General features: G+C 43.2%; 1 protein-coding gene and 1 non-coding gene across 2 annotated transcripts in view; both read right to left on the reverse strand.

Annotated features, from left to right (window-relative positions):
• Positions 1-440: 440 nt before the first annotated feature.
• The window catches only part of DTYMK (deoxythymidylate kinase), a 44,315-nt gene continuing 25,909 nt past the window's right edge, over positions 441-18,846 (reverse strand). The window contains exons 2-5 of the mRNA XM_085634179.1: positions 17,998-18,106; positions 2,774-2,864; positions 2,170-2,367; positions 441-1,463 (exon numbers count right to left, since the gene is read on the reverse strand). Of these exons, the coding sequence (XP_085490305.1) occupies positions 1,353-1,463; positions 2,170-2,367; positions 2,774-2,864; positions 17,998-18,106 (509 nt within the window). The 3' untranslated portion in view covers positions 441-1,352. The remainder of the gene's footprint in view (positions 1,464-2,169; positions 2,368-2,773; positions 2,865-17,997; positions 18,107-18,846) is intronic.
• On the reverse strand, positions 9,316-9,450 carry LOC146785244 (small nucleolar RNA SNORA57). The gene has a single exon (XR_014971324.1). It is a non-coding gene; the product is annotated as a small nucleolar RNA SNORA57 (small nucleolar RNA).

Raw genomic sequence — 18,846 nt, forward strand, 5'->3', positions numbered from 1 at the left:
AAAAAAAGTGCTTCCCAATGATTACCTTGACAGTATGCGCAATAAAAGGTTTACTAATATTGCATTGACAGTTCAACATGCTTGCAGATCTCGTCATAGAACGAAAGCAGTATTACACTGCAACACATTGACACTTCAATGCATTTTGCTGGTCTATCAGAGCAATGTACTTAAACAGAGTTCTCAAAAATGGCTTTTTATAAACATTCTAGGTTCTCAAAAATAAAAGACGAAACCTCATAAAAATGGAATCCATGTACCAAGTGGGATGAGACATTCAACAGCCAAGAAACAACGGTTGAATACTCGAACTTATGGCTTCACTTCCAATGTTAAAATGTAGTCAAAATAGAATTGCCACAGTGCAATGTGCCCATTTATTTGCAGTATTATGAGAGTTTCGTTGATTATCCTAGAAAGAAAAAAAAAGTCGCTGCACATATTTTTAAACAATTTAATGTCATAATTAGGTCATTAAAAAAACACAAGCAGCCTAAAATCTACCCACGGCAGTTTACAATCTTTGGTCCGTTCTAATTCACATTCCTATATATACACGACCTATTTAACACCAACTGGTAACCGAAAACCAATCAAAGAAGAGTTTATAACAGTGAGTCAACTCACTCAGCAGCAACAAAATTAAGATAAGGCAAAGGTTACTGCTCCTTGCTGCAGCAAGGGCAGCTCACAAATACATAGTCAGGCAATCCCACAACAGAGGCAGTGCTGCATGTCCTGTTAATTATTAACAAAGAAAAATAATAATCAACTTGGCATGCCACACAAAAGCGGTCTATAAAAAGCATAAGAATGACCACCACCAAGGAGGACGAAACCAGCAATATTGAAGACTTCATTATCTGGTGGAGTTTTCTTAAAGGGATCGCAGGCAGTTAACTTCAATGAAGTTTAAAAAAAAAAAGGCACCTGTGCTCAGATTGAAAAATAGTTAGAGTTACCCCAACAATCTGGTAATACATTTGAAGTCAGGAGGCAGTGAACCAGTCTGGTGCTGCTTCAATACCAAGATGGCGACCACTGGGTAGGAACTGAAGCCCAAAACCGTTCAGTTGGGAACTGGATTCTGCTTATACACAATACAGCAGCGAGGCAGGGCAGTGTATGAAGCGAGACACCTACAAAACGCAACAGCATTCATCCATGGCAGCATAGATATTTAAAGCCCTTGACAAAAAAGTCAGAATCCCTAACCTGTTCCAGCAGCAGTCCAGCTTACTCTGCTACTCAAGCTGAGGAGGGACAGTGTTGCAGTAAAATGGATGGGTTACATGCAAAATACACAACAGGTCAGATATTGTGGGCTCTACGCACAAAGTGGAGTAACATCTTTATTTCCAAAGCTCTCCAATAGGCTGATGATGGGCTTCTTTCATAGCTTCCTCAGCAAGAGATCGGATGTCACTGTGCAAGTCTTCAATGGTCTTGGAAGCATCAATCACCTAAATTATCCCCAAAAGAAAAGAATCATAAGTAGTATCCTGTAGGGATATGTACACACAGTAAACACCACAAAGGTATGCAAGCAGATGCTCAGTGCGGGATAAGACAGACATTGTTTCACCCTCTGAACTACATAGGTTGATCTAAATGTGGTCACCCATACGCATCACTTCAGAAAGCATACAGCAAAGATAGACAACTTATCATGTCTAGATCAAGGGTGCAGTCAAGGTACTCAAATCTATCCAAGGGAAGATAATACAGCCCATTGCTACTATTAGGATAGTCCACCACAGAGAAGTTCTAATTCTAAACCCACCTCACCTGGTTTGCCTAAGTGTGACCGGACTCACCTTGTTTATCCAACTCCTCCACTCACTGACAGTCCCCTTCCCCTCTGGGGTCATCTTGCCATGGGAATGCTAACCTAAAAACATCTGTGCCACTGAAGCCAATCAGGAGTTACAAGTCAGCTGTATTTGCCAAAGACGAGAAATTTTGTTTGTACATCTCATAATATAAACTTTATATTTTAACAAGCTAGAACACAAGCACAATGGATTCACATGTAGCAAATTATTAAAAAAATACATAAAATAAAAAAACACAGGAATTCTATTTTTGACCCTGGGTCAATTTATCTTCTTTTCCATCCCATTTTGCTTAGTTGTTCATGCGCAATATTTCTGCAAATGTAAGACTTACCTTCCAGTTTAAGGACTTGTCGTTTCTGAGCTCCTGAAATCTCTGCAAGACTTTTTTCTGGAAGGCAGTGGTCTCATAGCGCTCAACTCCAAAACCACCCCTCTGCTCCGCTTCAGCTGTGCTCAGCTCAAGGAACAGGATCAGATCTGGCTTCGGAAGTCCCACATCAGGCTGTTTACACCAGTCCAGCGAAAAGTTCTAAACAGAGAAATGAGGCTCAACACTGTACACACAACACACTAGTTTTTTCTAGCACCAAAGAGCATAAACAATAGTCACAAAGAGGGTTGCCTCTGACAAAGAGGACCTAGAACATGATCTAAACTGATCTACAGAAGTCTTACCTATGCATTCGCCACATTTTAGTAGACCAAAGTTGCAGCAAGTAAAGGAAGAACCAGGAAATATCAGAAGGAAATGTACTGGAAAGGAAAACAAAGGAATTCCCTCGTGGATAAGTAGTTTTGCTACGACTACCAACGTTATCACCTGGAACCTATTCACATCTGTCTGTGCTTTGGCCAAGCATCCGACAACCTCACCATACCACCTATGGTAAACGGCACATATCACCACCCCTCTGATTTGTACGTTTGCAACTTACCTCTTTGGCGCTGGTGAAGGCCACTCCCGAGAAGGCATATCTGTCCACCACCAAGGTGATACCACTGTGTAGCTTCTGCTTCATCCATGCTCTAACGAAAAAAAAGGAATGGATAAGAGATGGAAGCTGTCAGTCAAAAAAAAGCTGCATAGCAAAAAAGCACCCCAAACAAACTGGAAATAGAGGTTTGTAAAGTAGCCTTTTCTATGCTGCAGGTGCAGTGAACTACTCTAACAAGATTGCACCTGGTAGGCTGGTGAACACTGCCCTATTGTATTTGAATTTCAGGGCACTGTGCCATCTAGTTTAATAGGACATAGCTTTCTATATGGACACCACCAAAGGAGGCTGCACTCACATAAACCCCAAGGGTGGCTTGAATGTTTGTGACTGCACAAATAAATAATGGTCCATGATCACAGGTTTGATAACTAGATTAAAGTGACAGTTCAAGGATTTATCCTAGAACTTCAGATCCAATGAGACTTTCCCTTGCAGGACACTTAAAGCAAACTTCTTACTAGTGGAGAAGGTGAGAGATAAAGTAGGATTACTTAAACCACAAACACATATTACTGCTTTCCAACTGAGGATCTCAAAGTGTTAAATAAGGGGACACTGAAATACCAACGATTGCTGGGATCGATCTCTATAGACTGGTATGGTGAGCACAGGAGAAGTGCAAGTTACAGCTGTATATAAATATATATTTTACACTTTAGTTTGTTTTCACCCATATAGAACTATGTCAAGTTGCAAACCTTCGAAAAACAAAACACAAGAGCTCTGACGTCAAATCCAATTTCTTCATCACTTTGCTTCAATTGTTCTACAGGTACTAACCCACAATTTTTTGTTCAATTTCAATACACTAGTATCAAGAACTGATATTCTCTAGAGCAGTGATTTCTAAACTTTAGAACCAAAACTCAGTTTTCAGAACGAAAAACTTTCACAACCCACCTATCTTTAATTGACGAGGCAGGGCGATTTTTTTATGTAACTAAAGCATTGTGTGGTAGAACGGTCATTTGCAGACATCACATTCTCCATTGAAATTGCCACTAAAATTTGCAGACACAGTTTTACTGATAAAACTATATAGAATACAAATGGTAGCGTGGAAATCACATTTGTGAAGATTTCGCATTTGTGCACCACCAAGCAAAGTGTCTTGATTGTTTTGATCCAGCACACTTCAAAACTACACAAAAGTGCTTCATTTTGGCTTTCCCGACTGCTGAATGCATCTATGAAGTGGGGCAAGATTTGACCCTAACTATGGAATCACACGGTAATGCATTGTAATTTTCTATTGAAATGGCCACTACTTTTTTACAGACCGATATTTATTGATATGACTATATAGCACACAAATGATGTGTTAAAATCTGATTTATGTATTTCTCATTTGTGCATCACCAAGTAAAGTGTCTTGATCCTATTAAAGGCAGTTTCTACCACTTTTCATAATTACAAAAAAGTAAACAAAGAGCTGCATTTTTGCATTTCTAACAGTTGAATGCATACAATTAATTTACAGATATTTACATTTTGTTGTGTGTTGCTAAAAACGACATCCTACAGCCTTTCCTTTCACACTCCCAATATTCCTGCAAATCTGTTCCATAATTTACATTAAAAACTCATTTCACTTTGCAGGCCGCTAAGAAAAATAACTAGCACTTTCACCTATGTGAGATCTATTGGCTTTGTTCATTATTATTTTTCTTTTTTAACATGTTGCACATCAGCAGGAGCAACACATGGGAGGAGGTGAAATGGACAGCGGAGGAGGGTGGGGGTGAAGGAATGCAGACGCATGCACTCCAAACAAAAGTGTTACAAAATAAAACCCTGCCCCAGACCCTGCAGCCAGTGGAAGGACGCTGGCCACATACAGGAAGCTGTACTTTATCTATGCTCCACAGCAGGGTCACAAAAGCCAGGAGGAAGCAGAGACGAGGACGAGGCTGACCAATAAAAACAAGCATTGAAAATGCAATAGGCCTCGCCTTTTATTAAGTTAAAGCTATTTGCTTTGCTATACTTAATCAAAGGCGAGACCTATTGCATTTTCAATGCTGGTTTTCTCCTCCTGTCCCCTTGGCTGCCCCGTGACACACCCAACCACACACCCAACCACACACACACAAAAAACCACACACACAAAAAACCACACACAGACACACCCACACAAAAACCCACACCCACACAAAAACCCACACCCACACAAAAACCCACACCCACACAAAACCACACCCACACAAAACCACACCCACACAAAACCACACCCACACAAAACCACACCCACACAAAACCACACCCACACAAAACCACACCCACACAAAACCACACCCACACAAAACCACACCCACACAAAACCACACCCACACAAAACCACACCCACACAAAACCACACACACAAAACCACACACAAAAAACCACACAAACACACACAAACACAAAACCACACAAAAAACCACACACAAACACAAAAAACCACACACAAACACACAAAAAACCACACACAAACACACAAAAAACCACACACAAAAAACCACACACAAAAAACCACACACACACACACAAAAAACCACACACAAACACACAAAAAACCACACAAACACACAACCACACACAAAACCACACAAACACACAAAACCACACAAAACCACACAAAACCACACACAAACACACACAAAACCACACACAAAACCACACACAAAACCACACACAAAACCACACACAAAACCACACACAAAAACCACACACAAAAACCACACACAAAAAACCACACACAAAAACCACACCCAAAAAACCACACACAAAAACCACACCCAAAAAACCACACAAAAAAACCACACCCAAAAAACCAAAAAACCACACCCAAAAAACCACACACACACAAAACCACACACACACAAAACCACACACACACAAAACCACACACACACAAAACCACACACACAAAACCACACACACAAAACCACACACACAAAACCACACACACAAAACCACACACACAAAACCACACACACAAAACCACACACACAAAACCACACACAAAACCACACACACACAAAACCACACACACACACACAAAACCACACACACACACACACAAAACCACACACACACACACAAAACCACACACTTTCACCAGGCACAGACACCATCAGTCGTCAGTGCACGCTTTCACCTGGCACAAACACCACCAGCAGTCAGTGCACGCTTTCACCAGGTACAAACACCACCAGCCATCAGTGCACAATTTCTAAAGGCGCGCGCACACACACACACCACCAGCCGTCAGCGCACGCTTCCACCAGGCACACACCACCGGACGTCAGTGCATGCTTTCACCAGGTACACACACACCTCCAGCCGTCAGTGCACGCTTCCACCAGGCACACACCAGCCATCAGTGCACAATTTCTACAGGCACACACACCAGCCATCAGAGCACACATCAATTGTTAACGCATCCACAATTAACTATTGTAGCAATTGCAGTATGGCGCACTTTACTTTTAAACATATTCATCTTAAGCGCAGCATGCCACCATTGCTACAAAAATACACATTTTTTGGGCCTACAATTTATAGACTTTTGTTGCAATTAGCAATGCCAATTGTTCAAACTTAATTAATGCGAGACCTATTGCATTGCAAATGCTTGTTGTATTTTCCTTTCCTCTGCCATTACTCTTGAAACGAGTCTCAGGGTGTTTAGAATGGCTGCGAGAGCGCGCTCTGGTGTTCAGACTCGAGGCAGTGCGAGTTTCGTGCAGCGTCCGTAAGTTGGTCAAAAAGGTGTGCAGAATACAGGGACACCCAATTCTCGGCTTCTTTACAAAATACAGACACCCATTTGCAAAGCACTGTTCAGGCGGGTTTTGGGTGCATGGAAGTGGTGTTGTATCTGGATGCATTAACGAAGCTTAAGACTCCAAAGTACCGGTAGGGTACCACATTATGCACGCAGCAGTCACCAGACTAACTGAGATATGTTCATGACAAGCCATCAAGCAAGTCTTGCCATACAGATGGACCAGAATCTAAGGCAGATGGGAGCGGACCAGGGGATCTGAAAGAGCGAGCGTAGAATGGTAGTGGTACGCTCACTTTCTTGCCATCATACGAAAGTGCAGGGAAATGTAACGCAAACCCAATTTAAATAATTGAAGAGAACCGTTTGACAGTGCTGTAGCACTGCGGTTCTTAATCTTTTGGTTTCTGTGAATCCCCACAGGATCACTTTTGGAAGTAAGATGCCCCTAACCTTGCATAAAAAACGAACACAAGTAAAACATAATCCAGCCTAGCCATTCTGTGGTAAGGGCAGACAAAGAAAGCAACTTCGACCTGTTTGGTACAAACCAGGCCCTCCCCAAGTTAGTTCCAAGCAAACTTAAAATACCTCCCGTGACATGCCTGGGCGACCTCAACTCGCATAAGAGGATCATGTGATTCACCACTTCTAAATCTTTGTGGCCTAACCAGGCATTAATCGCCAGAAATTCAGCAAATTTTATTTTGGCAGACCTGGGTCAGAATATTAGGCCTGAGAAATGTAGTCACTTCTTTTGGTTATATGGGTGGATCAGAGGGGGGGGGGGGGGGGGAGCATATTCTCAGCTGCCGCTGTATTCAATACCTGTGTGAACTGCAGTTAGCCCCGGGTACACTGCAGCTAAATCCGAGGAGCAAAGAAAAATAAAGCTGAGCTCAGTCGAGGCGCTACATTTCCCCACACAGAGCACGATACGCCTGTCACCTAAAAACATTGATAAACTATGAAAAGATCAGTCACCGAAAACGCAGTATTCCAGAAGGGGCATCTTGTGAATGCTCAGGCCAATTCATATATTGGTCTAAATGATCGCTACGATACCCCCTATGATGGCTTGGTAATGGTTCGGGGAAGTGAATCCAATTTGATAAATAACCTAGTTAGTGGTATTTTTCCTGCTGTATATGTACTGAAATTATCAACCTTAACAGATAATGAAACAGTCCAGCAACTAACACCACAAGACCCAGCAAAGTGAGAAATTTGGCAAATTCGCACAGGGAGCAATAGAATTTTTTTCTCAATTTTTTTTTCTACACAGATGCAGTGGTACAAACTGATGCTCTACAACATTGTAATTGACTCCACCGGAAACAGAGCACTTCTTCGAGACCAGTACTCCAAATCGGAGGTGGGTGCAGACAGCACATGCCTGCCTCGGCCACGATTACATTTGGGGGTGTGGACAGACACCTTTTTAAAACCGTAACGCCGATATTTAGCCCGTGCAAATCTCAATGGGCCTGGTTAGCTTTCATAACGCACAAAGACTTCACAATCAGGCACAATTGTCAGGCAATTAAAAAAAAAAACACAGTAAGTTCAGGATAAAAAATATTTATTGTTGATAAGTACACAGTATAATCTCTTAGAGCAAGACCAATTTACAGTCAAGGTTGAGGCAGACAGCAAAATTACAAGTTATTTACTAACCGGCATTAAATATTCAAATTATCTTGATAGTTATCTGGGGACCATACCATAGTTACGTGCCCCGCTGCAGCTTAAATGGTTAGTAACTGACACAAACATAGGATCTACTACTGATAATGCACGACTGGAAACGTGATGCAATAGTAGCAGCAGCTAAAAAGGAGTTATTAAAAATGGTATTTATGATTAATAAAGTATGTCTATTTAAGATATAGGCAAGGTGTCACAATAGATCTTAAAGTTGCATAATGCGTTTACCCTAGATTGACCTAAAGGACATTATAAGCCTAAAAAATAGCCTTTCAGTTCAGACCTACCTAGTGGATGTGGTAAAGCCTAATGTACTCTTCAGTGTTCTAACATTTTAAAGGTAAAATACTTTTGGGAAGATATCTGCACTGGTCCAGTCTAATTCCCTAACCATTTCATAGCAAAGGGTATTGCAATATGAAAGTACACCCCAGTTAGCCTGACTGTTAAGTGAAAGTTATCAACCAAGGAACAGCAGTACCAAGCGAAACTCGGAGCCTGCAACTAGAGATCCAGGTGTACAAGAATGTTGTGGTTCACTCGGTGGTAAAATATGAACTGGCGCGGGGCCGGAAGAATGAGACTATACGGTAAAGTGCAAGGAAATGCTATCTTTGTTCAATTGTGACAAGTTTTACAAAATTCCTAATGTTTAGGTATGTGTACAAGTACATAGATTAATCGAATTTTACTTTTATTATCGTCCACTCTAAAGCTTTGGTGGAAAAGGTTAGTGATCCAAGACTATATTTGCCTATTTTGTTGCTCATGGTTACTATTTAGAGAAAAAAAGAAATGCAATCCATAGCGTTTACACAGTATGGATTGTTCACCTTCTGGTCCGCTCGTGTGCATCAGCTGAAACAAAGAAATCAATCATATTAGGATTTAGCCAGGAAAAGGTTTGAAGCAAAAGTAGTATTCTCACACAGAGCACGAAGATTGAAATGGCTAGCATTAGCATCTTCATCCTACTGTACTTGTGCACGATATAAGGTATAAATAGTGTCCCAGCGATTGAGGATAGAACCAGCCGATGAGAGCAGCTGGCACCGAAGACATAGCACTGGGGATTTCTCTACCTCCGAACATTACACATCACGGTACGGGATAACCAGGACATGCCAAGAAATGGAGGCATACGCACACAACACCGTGTAACACGAGTTACAGATTAATAAGACTAAAGACCTTGGGGCTTATTTACAAGCCCCTTGCGATACCGGTACATCACTTTTACCTCCCCCAAAGTTAAAAATGACGCCAAAGTGACACAAGGGGCTTGTAAATAAGCCCCCTAGTGCATTGCGCTTAATGACTGAGAAGCTATTATCCCTGCGTCCACCAGACACCAATCAGATTCGTACATTCAACTAAACAGAAGCAATCAGATTACGTAACAAAAAAAATGTGACTAAAGATTATAGAGCGGTATACCAACAAATATCGGGTTCATGATCTGCTTTAGAGCTCAAATACTACATGTTCATAAAGACAATAAAAGGTGTTATGCTAGATGCAAAAGCGCAGGCCATTGAGAAACGGACCGCCGTTTTGAAAATAGGAATTTGAGGCGAAGGGCAATACTCAACGAGGATGCATTTTATAATCCACGTGGTAATAACCCGCTCGCGTCCAGATGGTTCTAACGTTAGCGACAGACCCTCTGCGCACTTTAAGGCAAAGCAGGTCTACGCTTTGAAGGCTATGGATGGGTTTTTGCAGGCGCGTGAATAGGAGGGAAAAGAGTGGCAAGCCAAACTGCGGGCGATGAACGTAGTACGCATGATCTACTATTCGTAAAGGCCCCTACAAACAGTGCTTCTTTACCAAGCAAAGCCCAGCCCCATCTTTGCGCAAGACGTAAAATGCCCCACGTGTCTAAAGGGGAAAACTATAGGCACACAATATCAGGACTATCATTTCAATCACAGTTCACCCACACACACACACGTAAAATACACACCTACCAGCCACGACTTTAATACCGGTAACCGCACAATATTTTAGACAGAATTACTCAGGTAAATTAGCGACGTTCGATAAACGCCATGCTAAAAACTATTATTCTTCTGAGAACTTATCAACAGAACAACTCCTACTCACCGTCTCTCATCACACCAAGGTAGAGCGAAAGAAAGATGTGCGACATTAACAGCATTTATATAGGGCGAAGACTGAATCTGCGCATGTGCACACAGTTTTTCACCCTGGACCGATAGCTGCGGGGCAAGTCGTGTGATGTAATCTGTGAGGGTGGGGAATGTGAGCACAACCGTTGAGAATTTTTGAAGTGGGCGGGCAGCTTTCTAGCCCCAATCCGCACATAGGGGTACAATTACAAACTGTGAAGGCTATATGGAAAAGGAGGCGTGTTGTGGTGAGCTGAGAGCGAGACTTGAAACACACAGAGGCGCAGGCGAGGGAGAAGCTTTTCACGTGGTCAAAGATGGCTCCTGGGCGTAAAATTAACAAATCTGACAGGTCCTAACAAGAAGAAAGACCACCCACTGACGAAAACAAGTGATCTGTCCCTCCGATGACCCGCCCGCCCGCCCTCCCTCCCGCACAGACGCCTGCAGAGCCCCCAATGCTCCCCAGTCCGCTTTCACTTTCGTCCTTTACAAAAGCTTTCTAGTCTTTATGGGGCCATATGTGTGAAACACATGGCCCCATAAAGATAAGAAAAGCTTTTACCACAAACTTAAGGAACCGAGACAGTCCAACTGGGACGGCTCTAAAAGAGAAAAGTGTACGTCACCAGACGCCCTTTTCCAATGGCTGGCCACCGTTTAGCATAAACGGTGACGCCAGCCAATGGAAAAGAGGGGCGGGGCTTAAAGCCCACTAGAGAAATCTCCTCTAAATCATTAAATCTCGCCAGCGAGACTGCGCATGCCTGCGCAGTCTACGCCATGCAAGACCTAAAAAGAAAGGAACCTGGAGTGTTGTCTGATCCAACCAATGGTAAGTAACGGGAAGCCAGTTTTAAGATTTTGTTTACAAGAGTTTTCGCAAGCACAACACAAGCGCTATGCAGGCAAAACCTAAAAACCATTCAAGGTGTTAAAAATAAGCTGCTGTTTGAAGACATAGCCGGACGTTAGACCTCTGTCTTTGATGCCCCAGCACAAAAGTTAGACGATAAAAAACAGAATGTAAAGGCATCTTTCTTTATTGCTTGAACTTTCCCAACCCACCAAAAATAGGCTTGCGATATACAGTTTTTTTCCCCAAAACACTGCTCTAGAGCAATAGTGCTTTAAATTGCAGTCCACAATGCCTACTAAGGGGGCCCCTGGCCGTTTAGAAAAGAAAATACTAGCAGACTAATAAAGTGCATGCACAAAGCAAAATGTACAACTGAAAATTTTAAAACTCATTAAGTGTACAGGATTTTGATACTTGAAGATAAAAATTAAGTTGGCATCCTTAGCTTGATTTGTGGGAGCAGCACAAGTACAGCAAACTGAATCTAGTATGGATTGGTGGGCTCAACTGAAGCACTTGTTTGTGCCAGCAAAAACAGCATGCTTTAGGTGCAAAAAAGAAAGTTATATGCTATAGTCTAGCATATTTCTGCATCCTTTAGAATAATAACAGTTGTATATTTGGCTATTAAAAATATATATTTGTGCTTTTTTGATTAATACTGGTTTCTGTATTTATGGTGCACTGTTGAGGTTCAAATCGCATAAGTTGCTTAGGCTGGAATCCAGTAAATATTGAGAGGGGGGGTGGCTGGGGGGTCACAGAAGTCAAAAGGTTAAGAACCAATGCCCTAGAGAATATTTAGTTTGAGAAAAGAGATGGGATTTTTCTCATTGGTGGGTGGTCCTTTTTTGTTGTTTCACCATTCTCGTATGAATAAAGACCAAGGCTATTCTACTAGAATGGAATATGCTACTCTTCTAGATCGGTAATAGAAATACTTTGTATAGAAGGCAACTTAACATAAATGCCTTAAATAAATCTGTAATATACACATCAGCAGAAACATTTTCTTGGTAACTTTGCACATGTGCCAATCATCGCTCTGCGCCAAGAAACTATGCACGGACATTTGACAATACATTTTAATATATATTTTGTCTGTTGGAGAAGTGGATGTGTTCTTTCCCATAATACAATTACCAATGCACCAGTTATTTGAATATGCCATTCTTAAATACTTCTAACCAATTTATTTTACATCTATAATTCGAGAAATTACAGTCAGGGGATCTAGAATTGGTTTTTCCTTGTATTCACTGTCAATGAAAGGGGTAGAAAGTGATCGCAGTGGTAGGAAAACCTTGAACTCCGATTAGCTTTACGCCCGAACTGGACCATGAGCTATCACAGGCAGGGAAAATTGTTTTAAGGCTTTGGGTGCTACAGAATAAGAAAAAGACCAGTTACACATTCAAGTCTGCCTTCTGTCACTTGCTGGGCTCTACTAGGTAGGGTGACCATGTTTTGCCTGCTGTGCCGCCTTTAATAGATACCGTTTCACAGCAGGGAAGTTAGCCTAGGGTGTGAGCTCCAGGGAGGAAGTTGTTGCTTTCCCCCAGAACAGATTAGCCTGTGTTAGAAGTAGGAATGAACATAGCTCAAGACACTTGAGCTATGTACCTTTTTTTAAATATATATTTAAACTAGGCTCCTCTGGAAAGGTTATTCTGGTTTAGGAGTAGTTCCTTACCTGTAAATCCAGTTCTGTAGTAGGGGTATCTCTGTTATAGTCATAATCATGTGAATAGTCCCGCCTATGTGTGTGGACCCCGGAGTAATCGAAATAGTCTTTTAAGTTGTCCTCTTCTGCAACCCTGCATAGACACTTAAGAGAAAATAAAGACAAATAATGCAGCCTGAAATAAACAAGGCTACTCTGGCCAGTACTTCATCCTGAAGTGAAAAAGGATAGCCAGATAACACTGAAATTTAGACATTTTGCTAAGTTTCACACATAGAGAAACTCCCCTTCACAAAAATCCTTTGTCATGATAGAGAGGAAGGGTTGGACAGACAAGCCCCAATAGGCTGCCATTATGTGTCTGTAAAAGGATACTGTGCCTTTAAGGAACCCTCCAGAGACCCTCGGTATCCCATGATGCACAGCCACAGGCTAGTTACTTTCAGTTTTTTTTGGAGGTGTATAAAGCCAGGCCTGTAGCATTCAGGATATCATCTTTTCATCCACCAGGGAGGAGGGCGGGTTGCTTATGACTAACAGATACCCCTACTACAGAACTGGATTTACAGGTAAGAAACTACTCCTTCTGTAGTAGGGGATCTCTGTGTATGGTCATAATCATGCAAATAGAATGGCAAGTTCATCCCCACAAACCCCACCCAGCGGTGGAAGAAACAGACAGAACCACTACTGTGCAAATAAATTTTTCAGCGAAGCCTGCCCAACCTGAGCATCTGCCCTGGCATCAGAGTCCAGGCAGAAGTGCTTAGCAAAGGTATGAACTGACTACCAAGTGGCAGCCCTACAGATGTCTGCAATGGGGACATTGCGCAGCAAAGCCGCTGTAGCAGCTTTACCCCTGGTAGAGTGAGCCTTAGGCTTACCCCCTAGAGTCTTGTTAGCTTTCTGGTAACATAGTTGAATACAGGACACAATCCACCTAGAGATGGACTGTTTAGAGGTAGCAAGACCAGTCCTGACCATTCCATAATTAACAAATAGTTGATTTGATCTACGAATCTTCTTAGTCTTATCTAAGTAGAATTTCAACAACCTGCTCACATCGAGGGAATGAAGGGACCTCTCTGCCGGAGAGGAAGGATGCTGAAAAAACGTGGGCAACGTGAACGTCTGATTCACATGTAAATCGGACACCACCTTAGGAAGAAACTTTGGGTGAGTTCTCATGACAACTTTAGATGCATGAAGCACAGTATAGGGCTCTTGGCAACAAAGAGCTTGGATCTAACTCACCCTGCGAGCCGATGTTATAGCTACAAGGAAAGCTGCCTTCCAGGATAGATGCTGTAGAGAAGCCTTATGAATAGGCTCAAAAGGCTCCTTCATTAGTCTAGGCAGCACCACATTAAGCTCCCACGGAGGCGAATGACGCCTAGTGGGAGGAAACGCCTTCTTCAAACCTTCCAGAAAATCTTTGATGACTGGGATTTGGAAAAAGGAAGTTTGTGAAGGGCATTTCCTATACGCAGTTAAAGCTGCTAGGTGAACCTTAATGGAATGAAAGTTAAGGCCAGATTGAGCCAAATGCAGTAAGTATGGGAGGATGACATCCTCCTTGCAGGATGTAGGGTCTGAACCCTTAAACATGCACCAAATGCAGAATCTCTTCCATTTGTATGCATAGGAAGTCCTTGTAGACGGTCTTTTTGCCTCTTTTGATCTCTATGCAGTTCTGAGGCAGATTTAAATGTCCATACTGCACTAGCTCAGGAGCCATGCTGCCAAACTCAACGACGAGAGGTTGGGATGCACCATCTGCCCTCCGACCTTCGTGAGAAGGTCCTGCCGACACGGAAGTCGAAGATGCAGCAGGAGAGACCGGTGTAGAAGGTCTGTGAACCACCACTGTCGACTCGAGGCCATTCCGGAGCAATGAGGATCATGGTGGCCCTGGACTGGGACAGTTTGATCAACACTGCCGGGATCAGGGGAATGGGTGAAAAAGCGTAGAGAAGGCAGTTCGACCAGTTGATCCACAGTGTATTCCCCAGCGTCCCCAGTTGGTAAAACCTTGATGCGAAGTCTCGGCATTTGCTGTTTTCTGCGGTGGCAAACAGATTGATGTCTGGAGTGCCCCACCTTGCGAAGATGCCCCTCAACACCTTGTCGCTAAAGACCCATTCGTGGTTTTCTTGAACGAGCCTGCTGACCGCGTCTGCCTGCGCATTCTGTACACCTGGCAGATGAGTCACCGTGATTGTCAGTCCCCTGGCCAGCAGCCAGTGCCAGATCGTCTGCGCCTCCCGAGACAGTGCTTGTTGAGGTAATACATTGTTGTGTTGTCCGTCTGTACAAGCAGGGAGCTGGTGTGGAACGATGGCTGGAAGGCTTTCAGCGCCAAGTGAACTGCTCGGAGTTCCAGAAAATTGATGTGATACGTGGCCTCCGTCTGGGACCACGTCCCTTGTATTTGAAGGTGTTCCAAATGCGCTCCCCAGCCGTGGAGAGACGTATCCGTCACAATGGTTTGAGTCAGTATCTCTTTGTGGAACGGGATTCCTCTGAGGAGATTGTGAGGTGAACACCACCAGTTCAGTGACTGGGAGGCGTGTTGCGACAGTTGGATCCTGTCCTCCCAGTTCCCTCGTTTCTGGTCCCACTGATCCTCCAGACATTCCTGCAGAGGCCGCATGTGGAGGCGTGCATGTGGAGTGAGAAAGATGCAAGAGGCCATCGAACCCAGGAGAGAGGACACCGTCCTCACAGTCACAGAAGGAACAGTCATGAGATTGAGCCTTTCCGAAGGATCAATAAGCATCGCTCCTCCGAAGGACACATGCGCGTCGACGGTGTCGCCTCGACGGCGAGCGACGATGTCTCCGGGACTCATATTGACGGCGACGATGTGTCGCCGTCGTCTGTGACGTCCGACAGCGACCTCGTCTGAGGTCTCGACATCCTTCCCCTCGACGTTGATCTTAGATGTCGTTTGGACCCAGAGCCCTGGGTCGACAGGGAGCGTATGGTAGTCATACCTGGCCTCGACGTTGTTGCCTTCGACCGGGACCTGCATGGTTTCTGAGCCTTCTTACGATTGGGGAGCCCCCCAGAGGCCGACGCATGGGTTGTGGAGGAGGAAAGGCTCTCTCCATGCCCAGATGTCCTACCTGCAGCCTGTTGTCTTCTCTGCTCCATGCCTTGAAGACGAATCTTCTCCCTGTCACGCAGGGCACTCCTGGAGAATGACTTGCAGATGACACAGGTTTCAGGAACATGAGTTGAAGGAAGACAGAGTATACAAACCCTGTGAGAGTCCAATTTGGCCTTCTTCCTGCCACATTCTGGGCACTTGTCAAATAAAGATGGCATTTTGACAAGAAAAAGGTTGCTAAACTGCCCCAAAAAGACAGCAAAAGGAAGATAAAGGCCTCAGACGTCGAGTGAAACACTCAAATTCTCAAAAAAGCTAAAATATTTGAAGATATACCACTAAAGGTAGAGCTCAATGCTCCAGGGTCCTGCTAGCAGGAGCCGGAAAAACAGAATTGAAAGTAACTAGCCTGTGGCTGTGCAGCATGAGATACTTAGGGTCTCTGGAGGGTTCCTTAAAGGCACGGTATCCTTTTACAGACACATAATGGCAGTCTATGGGGGCTTGTCTGTCCAACCCTTCCTCTCTATCATGACAAAGGAATTTTGTGAATGGGAGTTTCTCCATGTGTGAAACTTAGCAAAATGTCTAAATTTCAGTGTTATCTGGCTATCCTTTTTCACTTCTGGATGAAGTGCTGGCCAGAGTAGCCTTGTTTATGTCAGGCTGCATTATTTGTCTTTATTTTCTCTTAAGTGTCTATGCAGGATTGCAGAAGAGGACAACTTAAGAGACTATTTCGATTGCTCCAGGTCAACGCACATGGGCGGGACTATTCACATGATTATGACTATACAAAGAGATCCCCTACTATAGAACTTAATTTGTCACAGACGGCAAAAAGCTAGCTAGAAGTGTTAATACGCCGGTTTCAAAGTACTGTATATCCAGGCAGTTTCAAGTTGTAACAGTGGTAGAATAATATGTAAGTAATGCATTTCCTGTAAAGACGCCTGTAAGCTCTGGTTACAGGTTTCAAGCATCACAAGGTACCTCAGAAAGATAATCTTCCTGCTATAAAGCATAAGGGCCGGGTGAAACTCTCCTGAGGTATTTGTGCATTTTACAGGTCAGGCAGTTAAGTCACCAACATTTATTTTGGGGAAGATAATTTACAGATTTCATCCTTTTGTTATAGCGATCCTGGTTTTAACGGGACATCTCAAGTTACAATACTGGTAAGACATAGAGCCGAAACATGTCGACCTACCAAGACCAATCACAATGGGCTGAGGATCAATAACACATCCACAACAGCACCACTCTTAAATGTCTTTAATATTATCCCTTTCCTGACTATTAAAAAAGTCTATGTGAATGGAGGTAATTTTAAGTCACACCTCTTCTTCAAGAACCACCCATCACTCATGACTGTTGCAAACCAGAAAGTCTACCTGCTGGTGGAGGACAGACCACCTGGAGAAGGGAACACTCGGGTGAAAAGCATAACATTGCGTCTTTACCACCCAACCGTAGGAGCGGAGAATCAATATATACTGCACCATATGTTAGCGTGAATGAACGTCTCACTGAAAAATACATAGAGACTGTTAAAACCGACAAGTGAATCCTTTTTGGTTAACAAATCTACCAATAATAGAAGCTGAATTAATCTCTGCTTCTCTCCCCCTCCTTTTTGTGGTATGAACAACAGTAGGGGGTAGACAGAAATGAAGCACTCTGACAGTGAATGGTTCCTGCATAGTCAAAATTGCTAGCTACACACCAGGTTATACGATTCCATGTTTTTGTGCGAACACTAAGGGTATGCACCTCAGATTAGAATTATGAATGCCCTGGTACAGGATACAAAAATGTGCAGGATAAATTCTAATCTCAGATGCTCATGTACAGACGAAAGAAAATGCACCAAGAGAAATCAAACTTTCACTCCTTACACTTGCTCCCATCGATTGGCAGAAAAAAGTAGGTGCACAGTGTGATCGTCCAAATCGCTCTTCTTCTCCAGATAGGAGCTGATCAGCCGGCCAATCTCAGTTGTTCGCTCTGTCAAAAGAAAGACCATTTAAACTTAGACAAAGACTGAGAACACTGTTCCAAATGTAGGAGAGATGTACAATGGAACGTAAAGGTGAACAGGAGGATGTGCCTGCCTGCCAGTCTTCTGCTATTTACACTCTTCCACACATCCGCAACCCCTCTTTTCTCCTTCCCAATGACCCGCACACACTGATCCACATCACACCATAAGTGGTGGTGGTGATGTTGGTGAAAGTAGTGGTAGCAGTTAGTGGTTAGGATGGTAGCGATGTGGTGGTAATGCTGTTGGTAATGATGGTTCTGGTGAATATAGTAATGGTGGTGATAATCGTGGTACTGGAAGAGATGGTAGTATTTGTGATTGAGATAATGAGGAGGTTAATGTAATGATGCTGGTGGAGGTAATGATGCTGAAGGAGGTAATGGTGCTGGTTATCAGGAGGGAACAGTGTAGTGCTCACAAGGAAAGGGGGTAAGCCAGGAGCCAGATTGCAGAGAACAAGAGCAGAAGTTTTAAATATAAAATCCTACATAGGAAATAATTACTAAAATAATGGTCTCAAATGCAAGAACATAAACTGATTTGTAATGGTAATATGCCATCACTGATAATGGAATTACCAGGGCACAAAAAGAGCCACATCGCTTTAGGTTAAGGGTATAAGGTAACACGACCAAACAATAGATCGCAACTTACTCAATGCTGCTATGTTTCAAACCTCCTATTTACACTGTATGCACAGAAA

The sequence above is a fragment of the Triturus cristatus genome, chromosome 11, assembly GCF_964204655.1.
Source record: "Triturus cristatus chromosome 11, aTriCri1.1, whole genome shotgun sequence".
Classification (NCBI taxonomy): Eukaryota; Metazoa; Chordata; class Amphibia; order Caudata; family Salamandridae; genus Triturus; species Triturus cristatus.